The sequence below is a fragment of the Zosterops lateralis genome (genome assembly GCF_965231275.1).
Source record: "Zosterops lateralis genome assembly, chromosome: 14".
NCBI classification, from domain to species: Eukaryota; Metazoa; Chordata; class Aves; order Passeriformes; family Zosteropidae; genus Zosterops; species Zosterops lateralis.
Genome location: NC_139774.1, coordinates 13,659,319 through 13,678,604, shown reverse-complemented (window position 1 = coordinate 13,678,604; position 19,286 = coordinate 13,659,319). Strand labels below are relative to the sequence as shown.

At 41.9% G+C, this 19,286-nt stretch overlaps 1 protein-coding gene across 5 annotated transcripts in view; it reads right to left on the bottom strand.

Annotated features, from left to right (window-relative positions):
• The window catches only part of SGCD (sarcoglycan delta), a 302,618-nt gene that overhangs the window by 66,622 nt on the left and 216,710 nt on the right, over positions 1-19,286 (bottom strand). For all 5 annotated transcript variants that reach the window (XM_083872021.1, XM_083872019.1, XM_083872023.1 and 2 more), the window contains exon 4: positions 2,630-2,731. In XM_083872021.1, coding sequence (XP_083728147.1) covers positions 2,630-2,731 — 102 coding nt within the window. The remainder of the gene's footprint in view (positions 1-2,629; positions 2,732-19,286) is intronic.

Genomic DNA, 19,286 nt, shown 5'->3' with positions numbered 1-19,286 from the left:
AAGCTCAGAGGTGCACACCCAGCAGTCTCTTGGGATGATATCTGAGGGCTCTTCCTCCTCTCTAGCCCTTGATCTTCCCTTTCAGCCAAATCCATTTGAAAAAGTAATCCACTTTTAAATGGAAATCCAAAACAATCATTAAAACAGAAGGCAGAGCTCCCAGGAAATCAAGTCTGTGTGTAATTTTAATTACAAACTTCCTGGGATTCAAGAGATGCAGCAGAGAAGAAGAGGCACCAGTGACAAATTCAGGCTTTCAAGAATAATCACAATTCCCATTTTGGAGATACTTTGGCAGGGATTTCCCAGCTCTGTGTGCACCTCTGCAGCACATGGGGGGAACATGAGTGGGAAAACCCCGGGCACAGAGCTCATGGGACTGCAGCCACTTACATGAAAAATGATTTTTCCCTGCCCTTTCCAGCAGCAGCAATGCTCCTTCACTCACTACACAGAAAAATAATGAAGTTAAATTTGTTGAGTTTATTAAAAAAAGTAAATTAAATTCTTTTATAAATAACCAGCATCTAAAAGTCTTTGGAGTTTATATGAAACAATTATTTATTACTGCACACATCTCTTAGGTTGTTTAATTAAAGAGATGAAAAATTGTGTATGTCAGATTATTTCTGGGATGCACTTCACTATGTTATTTGTCATATTTGTTTCTGTTACTCTTCACATATTTAAAGCTGCATTATGCACTTCTGAAAACCCAGAGAAAATCACTCTAGAATTAGTATGGATGTTCATCTGTTGCTGAGCTCTGAGTTTGGCACTTTATTTTAACAATATTCATCAGGTTCAGGAACTGCTACCACGCTTCCCTCCAAGACAACACTGGGTCATACTACTGTTCTTTAAAAAGATCAAGTGTTGTTTATTTAATAATATTTTTAAATATCCTCTAACTATAAACCTTTGATTGACTGCAATCCTTTTGTTTGCTTTCAAGAGGCCAAATTCACACGCAGCAGAAGAAAGCAGAAGTTGTCTGAATGCAGTCAGGTTTCTGCTGCTGCCCCCAGCCCAAAAATAATTCCAGGGTTAGCACAAGCAACCCAAAAGCCAGCACAGGCTATTCCAGTGTATTCCAGAAGTCAGAGGAACAATGTGCATGGTTTGTGTAACTGTGGTTAACACAGTTTCCAGGACCCATTATTGAAGCCAGCAGGGAAGGTCCACCCCCCCAGACTGCAGATCAGACCTGGCTGGCAGCTACACCCCCCTCCAGCTCCCAGCAGAAATAATCCTGGGTGGGAGACAGAGCAAGGAACACACACAGGCCTTACCTAACACTTCTTGTTCCTTGCATTCAGTAATCTGTCAATGGTGTGGAAATTACTTTCACAGCCTCGGGAAAGGGACACCTTTTGCACCCCCTGACGTATTAAAATGTAGATCAATATGATAATATGAAAACAGTAAACTCCCCAGCAGCAAGGAGTAGTTCTCACTTCCCTTAGCAATCAAATATTATTTCCATCGATGTAACTAGAGAAAAAGAAATGTAGGTAGTGATTTGTCAGTCTATTTATCAAACCAACTGCTGCACCTGGCTCCCACATATTTTATATTAAAAGGTGAATGACATGTAAGGTTTTACAGGTTCCGTTTTAATTTAGGGCTGAAAGCGTTTATAGATATGAAGGTTTTCTTATTAAGTTTTCTTCCTGAATGATTATGCTTGTTCAAATCAATTCCTAGCCATCTTACAGAGGTTACAACCTTCAATAATTAAATGGGGTATCGTATTGGCTGTTTTGTTCATTATGCTCCAAGTTCCAATTTCAACAAGAGCACTGAAATGCTGAGATCAAAGGATGTTAAGTTTATTTAATTAGCTATCTGCCATTGTTATCAAAAGGGAAGGCTGGTATCTGACTCAAATTAACACTTTAGATAAGGAAACAAGACAGATGATATCTTCTGACATGGATCCTGGAAACTCTGCAGTTGTTTCAGTTATTTTAAAGCTGTTCAGGACATACAGGATTGCATTAGAAAGACCAAAAGTCACCAAGAGCCAACAAAGTGCTGCTATGAAAATGTTACTTCAATCACACTTGGGTTCTTTCTCATTTCCAGTAGTTAACATTCACTTTTGTCAAGCAGTCACTCTTAGCAGCATTGAATTTTAACGACACATAATTTTAAACATGAAATTGGACTAAGCACATAATAAGGGTTCATTGTGCTAATGAACAACAGATCAGACCCTTGTGCCAAGGCACCACCTCTCTGCTATCCAGAAAAGCTGTAACTGGTTAAAAATGAGCTGGATTTCAGAACTGCCAGCCACCCTTCTGCCTCAGAAGTAATAGGTCCTCCAGTTGAAGGTTGTTTAGGATTTACCTCAAAAGAAAGCAAAGACAGTGTGAAACTTCAGAGGTCCTGTGAGAGTTTTAACTGTGGCTTACACAAACCAGAGCCATGGCTACCAACTTTGGACCTGCCCAGAGGATGCAGTGTCTGGATGAAGTGCTCAAAGCCTCACTCCTCAAACTACATCTTTACAGAGAGGCCAATGGCCAAAGCAATTTATCCATTAACCACATCACCCTGCCACTTCATGCTTTCTTTCTGTTAGAGCAAAAGAAACAAACTTATTCCTTTCCCAAAAACTTACTGGTCTTGATCGGATTTCTTTGGCGTAGAGAGGTTTCAAGAATTCTGAATCTCCTTCAAGCTTCAGACCCTTTTCTGTGATCCTCAGGTTCCCCATTCCATCCTGAAAGACAGGCAAAAAGAAACAACCCTATTAGTTACAATTACTAAATTCACCAGGCTGCCAATAGCTGACTTTTTTTTTTTCCATTGAAGATAACATGTATAGCACTGGGAGGCACTAGAGAATGCAATTACTTGTGTTATCACTGTAGCTCAGTTTCAGTGAAAAAAATATTCCTATTCAGAACTATCTGCAATGCCCCCCAGTAAAGCATTTACACAGATGAAAGATGTTCCTTTAAGCTAAGTCATTCTCTACTCACAGAGAGGCAGTGATGCTCTGTGTTAACAGGAAACTATTCACTGTAATATTCACTGCCTGCCTTTATAATGTAATAATATACCTGCTCATTCATAGCAATAGCCTATAAAGAGTGTGTGATTAAAATCTGTACAGATACACAGAGAACTGTACCAAAATATATTTCACCTCTGACACATGAAAGTTGTAACTTTTTATTAAGATGAGGGATTTACCTTCATTTAGGCTGTAATTGCTCAGAAAGGGTGTGTAAGAAACACTGTGGGTAGGGAATTGCACAGGTAAATCTATAATCAAAACCGCATCAAATGTAAGGTATTATTTCCAAGATTCAGGGTGATTGTTGAACTTTGCAAGGATTGAGGCAAACGGGGTTTTCTTCTGAGAAAAAGATGGTTTGAAGAATACCTTCTAGCAAAAAAATTAAATCACCAGGATTGGAGAGTAACACTAGCACTTCCATGCCTAACTAACAGCTGTTTTGGGGATTTTATGGGAAAGGGGAATGCACTCAGGTAGAAGACATAAAAAAGATCAAGAGGAGACCAGGAAAATCCAGGAAAACCACATGCATTTGGACATATATCTAGCATGCTTTCCAGTCAAGATGCAAAAATGAAATCATTGTCCATTTCCCATCCTTCCTCTTCCTCCCACTGTGAGAGCACCTCCAGCCCCAGGCTGGGGATCAGTGTCTCTCAGTGTCTCTCCAAGAGAGTGGAGATCTAACCCAGACAGAGTTCCATGAGCTGCTGCCAGAAGGCCTGAATTTGGAGGGATGGAAATCAGAGACGTCGCACGGCTCAGCAGCAACACTGGTCACCTGCCAGAGGTTCTCCCGTGCCAAGAAGTGCCATTCCCAGGTAGTTCCCTGCCAAGTAAAGATTGCTCTTGCCAGATCCTGGTGTCTTATGAACAAAGGTGATGCTGGTTGATAAACTGACCGCTGTCATCTCATTTTGAACTGAGGGTTGTAAGCAAATTTGAGAGATAGATGTTGGAAATGCGACTGAGATGGGTCATAAAATGCCACTCCCCACATTTGTTGGCCCTAGGTGTAAAATATTGGCCTGTGAATTCTGGCTTGGTAGTGGCACAGAAGGTGCTCATTTATCTCAAGCAAAAAGTATGGAGGAAAATGAGTGAAATATGATTATGCACCAAAAAGCCCAGATTAAATTTTGATAGCAGTGTGCTTAGCGATTTGAGCGAGCAGGAATTATTACAGATATCTGCACACCCTCACATGTTCTGGGCTGCTAAAAAAAATCTCTACAGGTTTTTTTTTTTCTCCCCCAAACAGATTATCTCAGTAAGGTTACAAGCCCTGAGGGCTTTCACACAGCAGTGTCTTCTCTGGTTTTATTACGAAAAGTTGCAGGTCAGACAAGCTGCTGTGTGCCCCAGCCAGCTGCAGGAAGGATCATCTCCGTGGATGTGCAGTGCTGACCCCTCCAGGGCTTGCTCCTCAGCTGAAGGGGGGCAAAACTTTTCCAGTAACATGGCCCTAGGGATAAAAAGGGACTTGTCAAGACATCACTGAAGCAAGTTTGGTGACTCACAACTCTGTTCTGTTGTGAGTGTTGACACAGATCCAGAATCCCACTCTGCTCCTCTCTTGTGTTTCTCTTTCTCTCCTTCACCCTCTGTCTCCCAAGTGTGGTCCAGAGGATTTTTACACATTAAAAACATACATAAGGGAAGTTCAGCTGACAGCCAGCAGCTCCTACACACCCCAAAGGAGGCATCAGGCCTATGGGACAATGTACTACAACCAAAACATCAAGGACACATTTGATTAATCAAAGTTGGTGGATCTTCTTAAAAACTCACTGGACTGGAGACAAAGAGGCATTTCCCCATGTCTTTTTCTCAATCTCTGAGAAAAAAGCAACCAAATCTCAATCTCAACCTCCACCCCCCATTCACCTTTCCCTCTTCCTGCATCTGCCAGAAGAAATAAAAGCTGTGCCCAGCACACATCCCCTCCTGAGCTCCTGGTGTTTGGGAATGGATCAATGCTTAGCACTGTCATGTCTCTCATGATTAAAGCTGACAGATTTTTGTGGTGACAGTCTGAGTCAGCAGGTAAAAAACCAAGCAAGGGTTGTACTCTGAGTTCAACAAGTATCTTGGCCGTTTATCATGCAATCACTATAAAATAATATTCCTCTATTGTTTCCCATTAGAAAAAATATATAAGAAGCTCACAGGATTATATAGAGGTCTCAAAACACAGATACATTAGGGAGAAATCATCGTTGGAAAGACTACTTCACATGTTGTTTTGGATAAAGTATCTTCATCCTCCCTAAATTATATGCTTTAATAACAAATAAATGTCATTTTCTGCTACAGAGAATAGATATGAACATTCCTATGAAATTTCATGGACTGTGACCTATAAAACATAGCAGAAAACTGCCTGGAGTGACAAAGACCAAGATGTTTTATTAAACACTGTGTCTGTGATTGGTATATATCCTTGTCTGCCACTCTTCTGCTTGTGAATAAGGAGAAGTATTGATTATTTCATACTCTGCCATCTGAAAATCATTGTTTCTCTCCTTTTTACTAAGAGACTCCTCAGCAGAGTGAATGACTTTATAGTGCAGGCACAAGTCAGGTTTGTGGGAGCTCCCAAAAGGCAAACTCCAAACAGGGGGCACAGAGTTCCATCACCACCTGCTTTGAATTTTTGTGGACTTTGGGAGGGCATGGCAAAAACTTTCCCATCAATTACATCATTTATGCCCTCTCTCTTTTTATGCAGTGCCTTGTACTGGACAGGCATAAAAATTTATGTGCTATTGCTGACTGCTCTGGGTTGAAAGAGGATAGCAATCCTGAATAACATAAATGTCATTTTGGTGATGCTGAATGGGAAAGGAACTTTGGATTTTAGTAGCTTGAGAAGCATCTCATTTTTACAGTCAGTTATGAATGATGGTATAACTGTTATGGGAAGAGCTCAGCATTGATGGTGTCTGATCACCAAAGCTGCTTTTTGTTTGGCAATGTGGCCAAACAAGTGGCTAAAGCCCAGCTTGTATTTGTTTTACTTTTCAACAATTTGGGTTACTATTATTATTATTATTATTATTATTATTATTATTTTAATTGCAAGACTGGTAGCAGGAAGATCCAGCTAACAGAATAAGAAAAAAAAACCAGCCACCCTAACCAGAGACATGTAACTGCTTTGGTAAAGGATTAAAATTGAAAGCAGGCTTAGATTAGATATTAGGAAGAAATTATTCCCTGAGGGAGTGGTGAGGCCCTGGCACAGGGTGCCCAGAGCAGCTGTGGCTGCCCCTGCATCCCTGGCGGTGTCCAAGGCCAGGCTGGATGGGGTTTGGAGCAGCCTGGGACAGTGGGAGGTGTTCCTGCCATGGCAGGGGGTGGAACATGATGGTCTTTAAGGTCACTCCCAACCCAAACTTTTCTATAATTCTACAACAAATACCTGGGATTGGTACTGGCTGCACTGATCTGGATTGATTCCACATAGGGAAGGGGAATTTTCAGTGCTGTCTCATTCATGGGCAGCTTTATTAGACCAGGCTGGGCTCACACTGCAGCTTGACCTACTCAAGAGCCAAGGGGATGGTGACACATTCACTGTGTCCCTTGGTGCCAGGATCCTTTGTCCTTTACAAAAACACAAAATGCAACCTCCACCTGTTCTGTACCTCCTCTGTTCTCCTGGCATTGCTGAACAAATTTCCTGTTTATTGAGGTCTTTCTAAGGATTTTAAGGACACTGGTGACAGGTGACAGATTGCTCCAGCTGTCTGCTGGCCACCACCAGCTCCAGTGGGTGTTTCCCACTGGTTTTCCCTGCACCTCCATCCCTTTCCAGTTTTCAGGAGCAGAATGGTTGGCGAGGTTTGTCTCTGCACAGCAGGTAAGCATTTATTTTTTTTTGCTAGGAATAAACTGAAGTTATGTTCAGCAATGTCCTGTGGGAGAGAATTATCTCTGGAGACTGCTTGTGTCAGATGGCTGAAACACCTGATTATCGTTGCTTGTATTATTGATTGCTGTGCTCTGCATTGCTTCCAGATATGTGCAAGTTATTACACAGCTCAATACATCCAAAGTTAGGAAAAAAACACACAGCAAAGGCAAGTGACCTCGTTTTTTTCTTCTCCTCCTGGGAAGATATCTGTGCTGTCCTTTTCTCTCTGACTTGACATTAAATGTTTCCAGATTCCAGGTACAGAACACGTCATTGCCAGGTCTTCACAGCCTCAAACTTGTTCTAATTGCCTCTGCCCTCCCTCCTTCTCCTCGATTTCTTCAACTAATTCATCATCTTAATAAGGATCCCAGCATCCAGCTGTGGATCAGCAGCAATATTTTCCTATGGAAGCCACCTGCCAGCAGCACCAGTCCTATAAAGTTAAATCTGGTTACACAGCTTGGTCCAGAGCAACATAAGAGATAATGAATGAAAACTTCCTCTGGTGTAAGACCTTGCTTTGAGACCTCACGTACAGGCTGAAGTTTGTGTGGCCAGCAGAGAAAACCAAGGCAATGTAGGATTACACAGCAGACACGACCATATCCCTGAGTGCACAGACCCAGGATTATGCTGTGAATTGCACTGTGAGGTCTCATGTCCACCATTGCCTTCATCTCCCTCTTCCTCTGCTTCTTGAGCTCAGATGTCCCTGTCTGATGCCTTACTGGTAGCATTTACCTCTAAAGGTGATAGGCACAGGAGAACTCTGCTGAGGCTTCAGGGGGTGAAGGAAAGTGACCCCAAGAGCTTTGGATCACTGTGGGACAGAGCAAATCCTTCTCCAGGGAAGGAGGGAGGCACTGGTGAAGCACAGCTACAATCCTGCAGCTGTGTGGTGCACTAAAACAACATTATAAATGTAGCAAGAGCAGCAATCAGCTAACTCACTGCTCCCTGCAGAAAACTCCAGCCAGAACTTTGTGACAGCCTGTGAGGAGACACCTCTAAAAAATCTCTGGTGCTGCAGCCATCACCCACAGGAGATGTGGATTGGAATGAACACAGACCAGCTGTGGGAGTCACCCACTGGAAAAAGACTCTGCAAGCTGATGCTGAAGTGGTAAGAGCTCTATAGGCACTTTTAGTTCCTTCCAGGGGAATGAAGTTATTTGTGATAGCTACAGGGAAGTCAGGTGGTTTCTAGCTTGTGAAGGAATTCTGTGCAAGTGGAGGAAACTGCCTGCAGACCATGATGGTTAATATAAATGCAGCTCAAACAAAGCCCTTACAAAGCTCAGAACCCTTCCTTTCCAATGGTAACTCTGGTTTTGTGAGCTCCTCTGCATTACTGCAGAAAATGAGAAAGAAAATGAGAAGAGAGGACACAACAACAGGAGCACAAGAACTGAGAGGACACCCCAGCCATAGAAATGAGATTTGATGCAGAACATCTCTGCTTCATTCCCCTCAGGCTCACATGATTAGGGATGGCCTTAGGGATGATTTCCATGTGCACATCCCCACAGCCCCCTTCTCCTCTGTCTGTTCCTTCCACACTGTCCAGGTGCTCCCCAGAGCCAACACCATTGCTGAGGAAAGATACTCAAAGAGCCCCATGAAGCTCAGGTGGAAGGGAAAAGACACTGATAAATTTGCTATAGTGGAAGTTAAGGAGAAACATCTTAATGAGCAGAAAGAACTGACTCAATTGTGGTTTTCCAATCACTGTTTCAATTAAGTTACAACCCACCAAAACAACTAAATCTCACCCATCGAAACAATTCCAAACTAGTGTTGGAACAATTTCTGAACAAATCCTTCAGCCAGAGCTTGAAGCAAGCTCAGCTCTGGGTTTACTGCATAGTGCTGGAATCACTCTAGGCAGGAGGCATTTCTATTCAAAGCAAAGTGCTAGTGAGTTTATTCTAAGTATGGTCAGGTGTGGCACCACAAAACCAGGATTTCAATGAATTAAGCCACCCCATCTGAGAGTGCATTTTGCAGGGAAAAAGATTAGCAGACCTTCTGGGGAAATGATTATGAATCCCAGCATTGTTATTACAACTCAGCCATCATATGCAGAATTCTCCTCTAGGGTAATAATTTCCCTTTCCACTGGTACAGCAGGGAAGAGATGGAAACTTGGCTTTCACTCCTCCAACTCGTTGTTACAAAGCACTTTGGCACTGCAGCATTGTAAAATGAGCCACTTCTCTTGAGCACTTTTCTGCTTTTTTTCCCCAATAAAAATAATAAGGTTTCACATCTCAACATCAACACACATCCCAAATGTGTCCCTGGAATTCTCCATCTTTTTCAGTCAAGCTCATCACCATAATTATGCTAAATAAAATGGAAAAGTCCCATCCTGCTGAAATTTGTGCTCACTCAGAAGTGGGAAAAAAAAAAGATTTTTATACTTGTAGGAACAAGAAGTCTTCAAATGCAGTGATTTAATAATAAAATCAGCACAGAAACTCACTGATGCAGAGGGTGCAGGAAGAGTTCTTATAAATTATGGCCTAATGCTCCTTAACTATGATAATCTGTCAATCACCAAATGAAGGATAGAACAAACACTTCTTTTTTCAGACTATGAAGATCTTGGGCACAAAGTCCTCTGTGGCATTGCTGCTCCAAATTACACCAATGCTGATTGGACTGACTCATCTTTATAGCACTGGAAGAAGCTTCCAGGGAGGAAAGAAAATTTTTTTCTTCCTTTATCTTAGTGGATCCCTTTTGTGTTCTGTCCTTCCATTCTGAAGTAAGATTTTTCTGACTAATACAGCATTTGGCAGTTCCCCCTACCAGCAGTGAGGCTGCAGATTAAGGAGTAAAGCAGCAGCTCTCCTGTGGCGTGTCTGAAGGTGAGATCTCAGAAATGGGGCCAATTATTGGGTCATTTTTGTCTGATGTGAACATGCCAAAACAACTCAGGGGCATTAATTAGAGCATAACACCAGGTCTGGCCAAAGAAACGAGGCCCATGAAAACATGCTGTGGTTTCAATCCCATCCAAAACTCACACCAAGACCCAAGAGAGCTCAGAGCACAGGTGAAGAGACCCAGCAGGGCAGTGCCCACTCTCACAAGTCCCATCCCTAAGGCACACTGGATGATCCCAGACCAGCAGATGGATTTACAGGCTGTGGGACAGGGACTGGAGCTGCACTGACCTCCCCAAAGCCCACACCTATGTGAGAAACTCTCTGCCATGGCAGCCCCAGCCTCCAAAGGGGGATAATCATGATGTGAATGTGTATTTTCAGCTGCTTCATTTACTCCACTATTACCTCCTTTGTTTCCAAAAGCCAGGAGGAAGCAGGGTGGGCAGGGAGGAATATTTTTCAATTATTTCAAATATTTTCAATTAATCACTTCTGAGCCCCCATCCAGCCAGTATCAGGCATTTAACTGATGACTCTGCACTTGCAGATAATCACCCCGTGCTATCTCTGCAGTGAGGGGAGAGAAAATGGCAAAAGGGTCCATCTAGAACCCAAATCACTCCCTGGAATTGCTTCTTACCCCCTGCTGTGGGTGAAGTCACCCTCTAAGGTGACTTAGGCATCTTTTCTGGTTGCCTTTAGGCTGGTACAATAAACCTGGAGCTCAGTGCAAAATGCACTGAGAGTGCAACAGGACTCAAAAAGAAAACAAACAGGTTGCCAGTCAAACCAATAAACAGATATAATGAAATAGAGTATATTTAAAAAATGTGATTCCAATTATGTCCACATAGAGTGACTTCAGGGATTATCTTAATGATTTTTTTTTTAAATCAAGATTTTTTTAAATCAAGACTTTAAATAATAGATAGGAGATAGAGCATGTTCAATTTATTTACACAGGTAGGTAAAGGAAATTTCTTCTTAAGTCAAACTCTCTTTTATAAGAGGAATCAAGTGTCCCATGGTTAATAAACTGCCCTCACGGCCAAAGTACCACCACTGAATTTTTATAGCTGCATTTGTCACAAAAAATATATTATTTTGCTCTTTCACTATCAGAATATACAGAAAAATAATTTCAACTGTCTTCCAGACTTAGCTACAGAGTGTCTGTGACATTGTTTTTAGCAAGAGAGGCTCTGGGGATGGCAAAGAAATGAGAGAACTGAAAGTGCTGCTCCCTGAGAGGCTGAAACGAGGATATTGCTTCTGTTGCTTTTTCAGCAATTGCCAGTAAATAATTATTCATAGAGGAAAATATATGAGTATGTTTAGGGCCTCTCACCACCACGAATGGTGGGCAAAGAGTGAGATCTGACCTGTGGAGTGCAGCTATTGATTTAAAACTGTTCCATTGATTTACCTGGCCCTGGAGCAGCAGGAGGAAGTCACTGATGGAAATAATGGTTTGGGTTGGAAGGGATCCCAAAGGTCATCTCATTTCAACGCCCCCTAGACCAGGCTGCCCTCAGAGGGGAAACTGAGGCACGCACTCGGGTATCCACCAACAGTCACACCAGGAACCTGTGCCAAGGGAGGCACAGCCAAAGCCTGTCTCACACCCTGTTGTGTGACAGAGCTGCAGCTGAGAAACTATAAATATCCTGCTCATGAGAAACAACAGGTTAATTTTAGCAACTTTCAAATGCCAGTAATTCAGACTCCAGCTCCTCTCTCATCTCCCTGCAGTTTGCATCCCTCTGCTCCATGCCAGAAGGTGCATTATGCTTAATGCCCTTTGTCTTCTTCACAGCTTTCTAATGCACATGCAGAAGTGTTTACTAGACTAAAATCAATGATGATTAAACAGCAAGGGAATGAGGAACTTGCTGGCCAGCAACCCAAATCCAGAAGGCTCCTGCAAGTCAGCACTTTCTGATGTAATATCAAAAATTATCATCATGGTAGATTATGCATTTGCAAAGCAACAGTGAGATAACTTTCCCACTGTTTACTTTCTGAGGAAAATAAAGGCAATAAGGCTCTTTTTTTTGTGTATCCAGATCTCATGTGTGGGGTGCTTTTAATTTCAAATTATTTACTGAGTGGGTGCTTTACTGAGTCATAGGGGACTTCTGGCAGATGCCAAGAGATTCTCTTGGAATTCAGGAGCACAATATTATGTGTGTGAAAGTCAGGTGGTTACCTGAAATAGCCAAAAATCACATGCAAAAATATACAGCTGGCATCGGCAAGTGACAACAGAGCAAGAGACAGCAGCTTTTTAAAATACTTTTTTTTAAACAGAGGGTCTTAAAGCCACAGGGAAGTGATTGCTCTTACTATGCCTTGGCCTTTAGAGAGCACAGCTCTGTGTGCCCCTTCATTGCAGAAATATGTCTTCTTTGGGGATATTAGCATTTCCTCCTTCTTCTGCTCCTTTCTGAAACATGACACCAGCAGAAACAAATGCAGTGACTCACAACCTGCACAGTTACTAATTTATCCCCTGCCTGCAACCTCACCTCAGCTTTAAGAACTTTTTTCAGCATCACCAAGATTATTTAGATCACAAAATCTTTTGATACAAATACGAAGTGTCTCAGCTCTGGATTTCCTTTGGAGCATTCCTGCAGGCCAAATGCTGCTCCTGGGCACAGTCTAGCAGCAACACCCTCGTGAGTCAGAAGTGATGCTCCCTCCCCTCCAGGCTGGCAGAATGAGCAAGGCTGAGCACAGCACGTGAAGCCAGCAATTTAAACACGCTGTGTTCTCTAGTGGGTGTCTGCAAACTTTGGCAGAAGCCCCTGGTTGTGCTCCCTGGAACCTCTGCAAAGAAAATAAACAAACCAGCCCAGGAGGAGGATGCAGTTGCCCAGTCCCACAGGGCAGCCCCGGTGCTTGGCAGGCTTGCAGGCAGGGAGATGGGAGACAGCATCAGGTTGAGTTAAAAAATGTTAAATGAACGTTAAAATAACAAATTTGGGGAAATGTTTTTGGTCAGCCAGTGCTGCTGGCTGGGAGGTCACTGGGATGCTGCTCCTCACAGCTCTCTGCAGGCAGAGTGGGGCTGGCCCAGAGGCAACTCAGCTCTTCATCTTGTTCCAGTCAGGGCTCTGAGGGTAACCTAGACTTCTCTTACAGCATTTTGGCTGTTTTGGCAGCCTGTGCTTGTTATTGCCTGAATAAGACATTTCTTTCCATAAAAAAGGACCTCTGGGGGGTAATGACACATCATCACCAACCACCGCACTTGGTTAGGGACCAAAACTGCTGGAGAAGGAACTTTTTATCCCTTAAAAGAACAAAAAACACAGAGCCAAGCATGCCGAGGCTAACTTGTATTTCCCTTTGGCTGTCCCTTGGTGAGCATGCAGACCTTGCCTTCAGTCTGCCTGAAGCCACGAGATTTCAGTTCCTGCAGCTCTGCCCTGTGGGGTGGGAGCTCTGCACCTCTGCCCCCTCCTCCCCTTCCCATCCACCTAAACCCTGAACAACATTTTTCTCCCTTGTTTTGGTTTCCTCACTGACCTACTTGACAACGTTAGTGAATTTAATCTCAAAACACTCAGGGATAGAGGGCAAAAAAATATTTTTCCCAGGCTACCGATAAAGAACGGAGTTTCAGGGAGCTTAAATGGCTCAGCGGGACATTTTGGTGACCAGAGGAAATTTAGAACCCTATGATAAATTTGGGATATTAATGTAAGAATAAAGTCGAACTGCTGGAAGCAATATCTTATTGACAAAAGTGCTAGAAAGCTGCAAAGGAAATAAACGAGGAATTGAGATGGATTACTGGGGATATGCTGTTGAATGTATTACTCAAAGGCAGCTGTCGGATACCTTGTGAAGCCCTTATGCTCTTGGGTAAAATACTGCACCTATAAATAGCTTTCCTGAATGGGACTATTAATTAGAGTAACTGTGCTAAATGTGGTCAGTGACTTGTTATCAAGGCAGAGGAAGTACTAGTGCAAATGTTAATTATTCTAATTGGTTCTTTCCAGTCGGTCTTTGTCGACAGTGTAAAAAATGTACAGTTCATAGCTATGGCTATGGGTACATACCATGGCTCTTTTCTCACTCAAGGTTTATTTAAAAAAAATCCAATTTCTTCCTTTCAGTTATTGGTGGGGTCTTAAAGACATAAGGAAGCTTGGAAACCAGTGCAATATCTCTAGGAAATCCTCAAAAAATATCTAAAATGGGGAATAAATATTTAACATGGGGAATGGGACCAGCTCACCAGAACACATTCCTATGGGATGCTTTCTGCTGTATCAAACAATTTCTAAGTCATGAAATGCCTGACAAAAATTTCTTGCTTTAATTAGTGTTCTATGTTGCTGTAGGCTGTAGGAAACATTCCTGAGAAAACCTTGTTTATTCATGTAATCCTTAGAGATTATGTCCTAATGTTTATTCCCAACATTTGTTACTAAATGCAAGCAGCAAATGCTGGGGGTCAAAATGTCGCACGACTTTGTCAGAAGTCCTAGAATTTCTTAAAATTGAGAGAAATTGCCTAAATGCAGAGTATTTTCATTAAATGAAAAGCTTATTTAAGTATTTCCTCATGGTCAACAGCATCCTTTCCAAAATAAAAGATTAAAAAAATGAAAAAACAACACTGTTATTATAAAGTGGCAGCGGAAATCTTTGGAACTTGAAAGACTTTTTTAAGAATAAGCTTGAAAAGATCTGGTTTTGGAGCTGAAAATCCTCTGTATGTAACTTAAGGACAGTTTGAGTTATTTTGGGCGGAATTTTAATTTTTGTGAAACGATGAAAGAACCAAAGGAATATCTCAAAAGCCAGACTCTACTGAAGGAAAACAAACATTGAAACACTAATTATATAGACACAGGGAGTATTTCTACTACTCAAAAAAATAAACAGAAAGAAAATTGGGATTCAGCTGACAACTCATTAGCAACCTGTACCTTCAAAGCCTATTGATGTGTCTAGGGCAAATATTTCATGGAAATATTGAAATTTACAGTGAGGCTACGCAAAGCCAAAAATATAATCTCTGACTCAAACCCTTCCTCATTCAGCATTTCTCTGATCTCAATATATTTTTTTGCTCAGCTTGTTCAACTCTTTCATATCCACTCTGAAATTCTGCAGTGAGTTTGTTAAAGTCCTGCTAAAGGTTTTTTTTTTTTTTTTTACTTTCATCCTCCTCTATCACAACCACGAGGGAAGAAAATCTTATGTAATTTAAGATAATAATAGCTTCACTTTTAAATATCAGACTAAGTATTTCTGGAAAAGCGTTGGAAAGTAACATCAGTAAATAGAGAAAATAGCAGGGTATAAAATTCTTATTAGTAATTAATTTGTCTCTTTCAAGACAGCTCCCTGAATGATGTGCAGGTAGCTGAAATGAAACACATTAATTGCGTTAATTTATAGCAGAATTTAATTTGGAACCTTTGCCTTTTCGTTTTTTAAACAGGTTAAAGCCCCAGAGACAACCCAAGGTCACCTTAAAAAAACCTTTGCCACCTCTGAACTATGTTTATTGTGACATGGAAAAGGACTCTGCTCAGAGACTTTTTTTTTCCACACCGTAATTTGTGGAACTGAGTCCACACTTGTGGACTTTTGGGTGGATCTTTGCACATCTTTCCAGGGAAGCTCTGCAGAGGGGTGGAATGCAGAGATGGTCCCCCTCAGGGACCACAGGCACGCCCTCCCCATGGACACACAGGGTTCTCAGGCTCTCCAGGAGGAGTTTGGACACGTCCCAAGGGTTTGGGCAGCTGGCACTGGGTGGCTGCAGCCCAGTGCTCCTCCCAGTCCAAGGTGGCCCTTCCCAGTGCCCCCCAGTCACCCCCAGGGTGTCCCCCAGTCACCTTGGCAGAGTCACCACAAACTCCATCAGTGCCACACTCCACTGAGACCGGGGTAAGAGACCTCATGGCTCCCCACATAAAATGCACTGCACAACAGCACAGATTTCCCCATGTGAGCTGTTTCATTTCCTGCAGCTCCCTTGTCATCATTTCATGACCTGCTGGCCTTTTCCAGTGAAACCATATCTTACTTAAAAAAAGTTATGAAGAGTAAATGCAGCCATCGCTGAAGAAACAAGCCCAGGCTGTGGGTGCACCCGACTTTCAGAGGAATCTTGCAGCAGTTTCTCACGTACACTGAATGAACTGACCTCCTCTTTGCTATAGCATCAAAAATAATTTCTTTGCCTGCATAGTATCTAATTTTTAATTTTTTTTTTTTCTGCTGGATCTTATGCTGGCTTTCTAAAGAATTTCTTGTTTGTTGGAGTAGGGCAACAAACTAAATCACTGAAATCACTGAAAAATCACTGAAAAATAAAATCTTGTTAACTTTTGGATAATGCAAACATCTTACACATACCTTTACTTTTTAAATTTTCCTCTGGCTATTGAATTTGTACATTATTAGTGTCTTGTTACACTCTCTATGAACCTTTCAGAAAGAGTCACTTAGATCTGTGAGCTCCCCATGTTTTGGCTCCTAGCAGCATTTGGGACTGCATTCAAATATTTGTGTTCTTCAAGTTCCAAGAAAAATCTTATCTGTCCCTATAATCAACCAAGGAATTTTGCATAAAACCATAAAACTGTCTTTTATTTTCAGAACAAAGAGAAAACATTTGCCAGTTTCTCTTTCAACTAATGCAGACCCTGGTTCAGTGGTTATCTGCTGCCCGTATCAAAATCTGGAAGAAGCTGACATGGAAAAGGGGATCACAGCCACAGCACTGCTGAAATGGCCTTTCTCCTCCCCATTGCATGAAATTTTGGTGAAAGCCAGTCTCCAATTTAGTTCAATTAGTTCTCTAATGCAACATGAATTCCACCTCATAGACTTCAAACTCCTGTTTATTGCTCACGTCGTTTTAAAGACTCACAGTTAAGAAAAGCTGGTGCCATGGCTAATAGGGGAAATATCTTTAATTGGTGTAGCCATGAAACATCAACAGCTGTCCTTGCATTACCTACAGAGTGCCTTTCACTTGGAATGTAGAGTAGAGATGAATTAATTCAAATTAATTAATGGCCTTATGTATCCTGGTGTGGACATTCAGTAGATGCTTCCTCAGCAAAATAAACGGGTTTGTGTTTAATTGTGGTTCATTCTGGGCTGATCCATTAACTGTTGTGTGTCTTCCCAAGAAAGCACGTTCATTAACTCTAGTTAATTGCTATTCAATTACCTTGAGTTATAATATGTCCCTAAACACCAGTGCAGACAGGCCCCCTGGAGATTTCATGTACTTCAGCCATTAATTAAGACATACCATGTATTGTTGGTAGCTGATTACATCTAGTTTTGAAATAATAACTTTACAGCTATGCTTAAACTGCTTCTTATTAGGATTTTTTCAAATCTCCTATATGGGGTAATTGAAGTGGTAACATTTCTTCCTTGCAATAACGCACACTTGGTTATTATCATTACTGCATTTGGCCGAAGATGTTCCATGTCATCATTTTTTTATACAACCCATTTATTAAGATGGAAAGAACAGTTTATATTTGACCTGATTATCTCAGGATGATGCTCTCATAATGACAGATGTTTTGTAAATTTTAGGGGGGGGGGGGTGTTATTTCCTTTTCAAATGTTTTTATGATGTTTTTTGACAGCCTTTTAGTAGAAATTTCAAACCAGTACCTTACTATTTCATGTTTTGATATTTATAGCTTCTGCTAACAGAAAGGCAGCATAGCCAAAGCCTTTCTTTTCACAAACTACAGCAATTCTGATAAACAATAGCAAGGAACAATTGACTAAGACCTCAGACAGTCATCACAGCAAGAAACAAAACCTTTTTAATAATAAAGCACAGCAGCAAATGAGTAATATGCTGGCATTCCTCTCCAGCACTGAAATGTGTTTAAGAGAAATAAAGTAATCGATACCTTCAAAATATTTGAAAAGAAGACAGAAGTTAAGGCCTTAGGGTGCAACTTCATAAAAAAAAGAACTAATGTAAATTTTTTTTTCAAATTTAACATGAAGTCCACATTAAAGGCAAGGAAAAAAGAATGAGTCAGAGATAAGACCGAAGACAAAGTTGTAGCAATAAATGTTTTTAAAACTGGTAAATTCCACTGGAATATATTCCTACTCAGCATTTCTTCCTTAAGCTAATGGAGCCCTTCCTGGGCACCTCTATCAGATTAAAAATGAATCATTGAGAACTTTTAAAGTTGTTATATCTGCTGTTAGCTGGGGATGGGAGGGGGATCCCATCCCAGCAGCTCCTCATCCAACATTCACCCCATGAAAAGGTGAATTTCACCTCTCTGCCTCAGAGGAGAATTTTACCACACCATCAACAAAGCAAAGATGTTCATGAACACCCATCCTAATATTCTTTAGCCCATGCCAAGAGAGAAGCTTTGCAGATTTTGAAAACTTGTTAAAGTTCTCAACTTCTAAACAAGTGAAACTTGGTTTTGGATATATGTGTGGATGTGTGGATGCCCATCCAACTGCTGCCAGAGCAGCTTGCAGCTCTCCCAGTTATGGTCCTTGTCAATCTGAGGGAAAATGACAAAATTATGGTTTTGATGTCCCCTGCTAAGTGGGAAATGTGCAGAGGTGGCACTACTGGCTCTGGACTCATCTCAGCACACCAATGGTTCCCTGGTGGACAACAGGAATAGGAGGGACAGAGGAAAAACAAGTGAAGGATAAATGAAGCATTAAAATAGGCTGTTTTTCTGGGAGTATATTTAAAACAAAACATATTTAAAAGTAGCAGCAGATTTCTTTGTTTCTGAACCACAGAACCGTAAGATCAGTTGCTCTGATAACAACCATTAAACCATGGAAAGATGAACTACCTGCTTCTGCTCACTGGAGTGAAAGAAATCAGAAGGAAAACACGGCTCTTCCCTCACCTGGGCTGCATTGCAGGGAAGATGTAGAGAATTGGGGCAGGGCTACAGCAAAGTGGCGAGGACACTCAGGCAGGAGATGATCTGGGTGCTGCAGGATGGGCTCCAGCTCCCATCCTACTCTGCCTCCCTTGCAGGGCATTGCTGCAGTGAGCAGACAGAGACATTTCATGGAGCTCCAGGGGCTGGAGAAGTCCTGACTCGGAGAGCTGGGATGAGCACCAGTCACAAAGGCCACGTTTAATCCCTTATATCCTCTACATCCCAATGTCACTGATCTCAGGACTCCCTTTTGCCATCACACCTCCTTCCCCCTCTCCTCCTGGCTGGAGCAGTGATTGATTGTGGCACCTCCTGTGCCAGGAGGAAGAGCCAAGCCGAGGAGTGGCCGCAGCAGGGCTGTGCTGAGCTGCAGAACACGAGGCTTGTACTATTAAAGCAGCCAAAAAGCAATAGCAGCAGCACACAGTGAATCTAACATAGCCCTCCCATCACCATCAGTTCTTGCCAATCTCTAATATCAGCAGAAA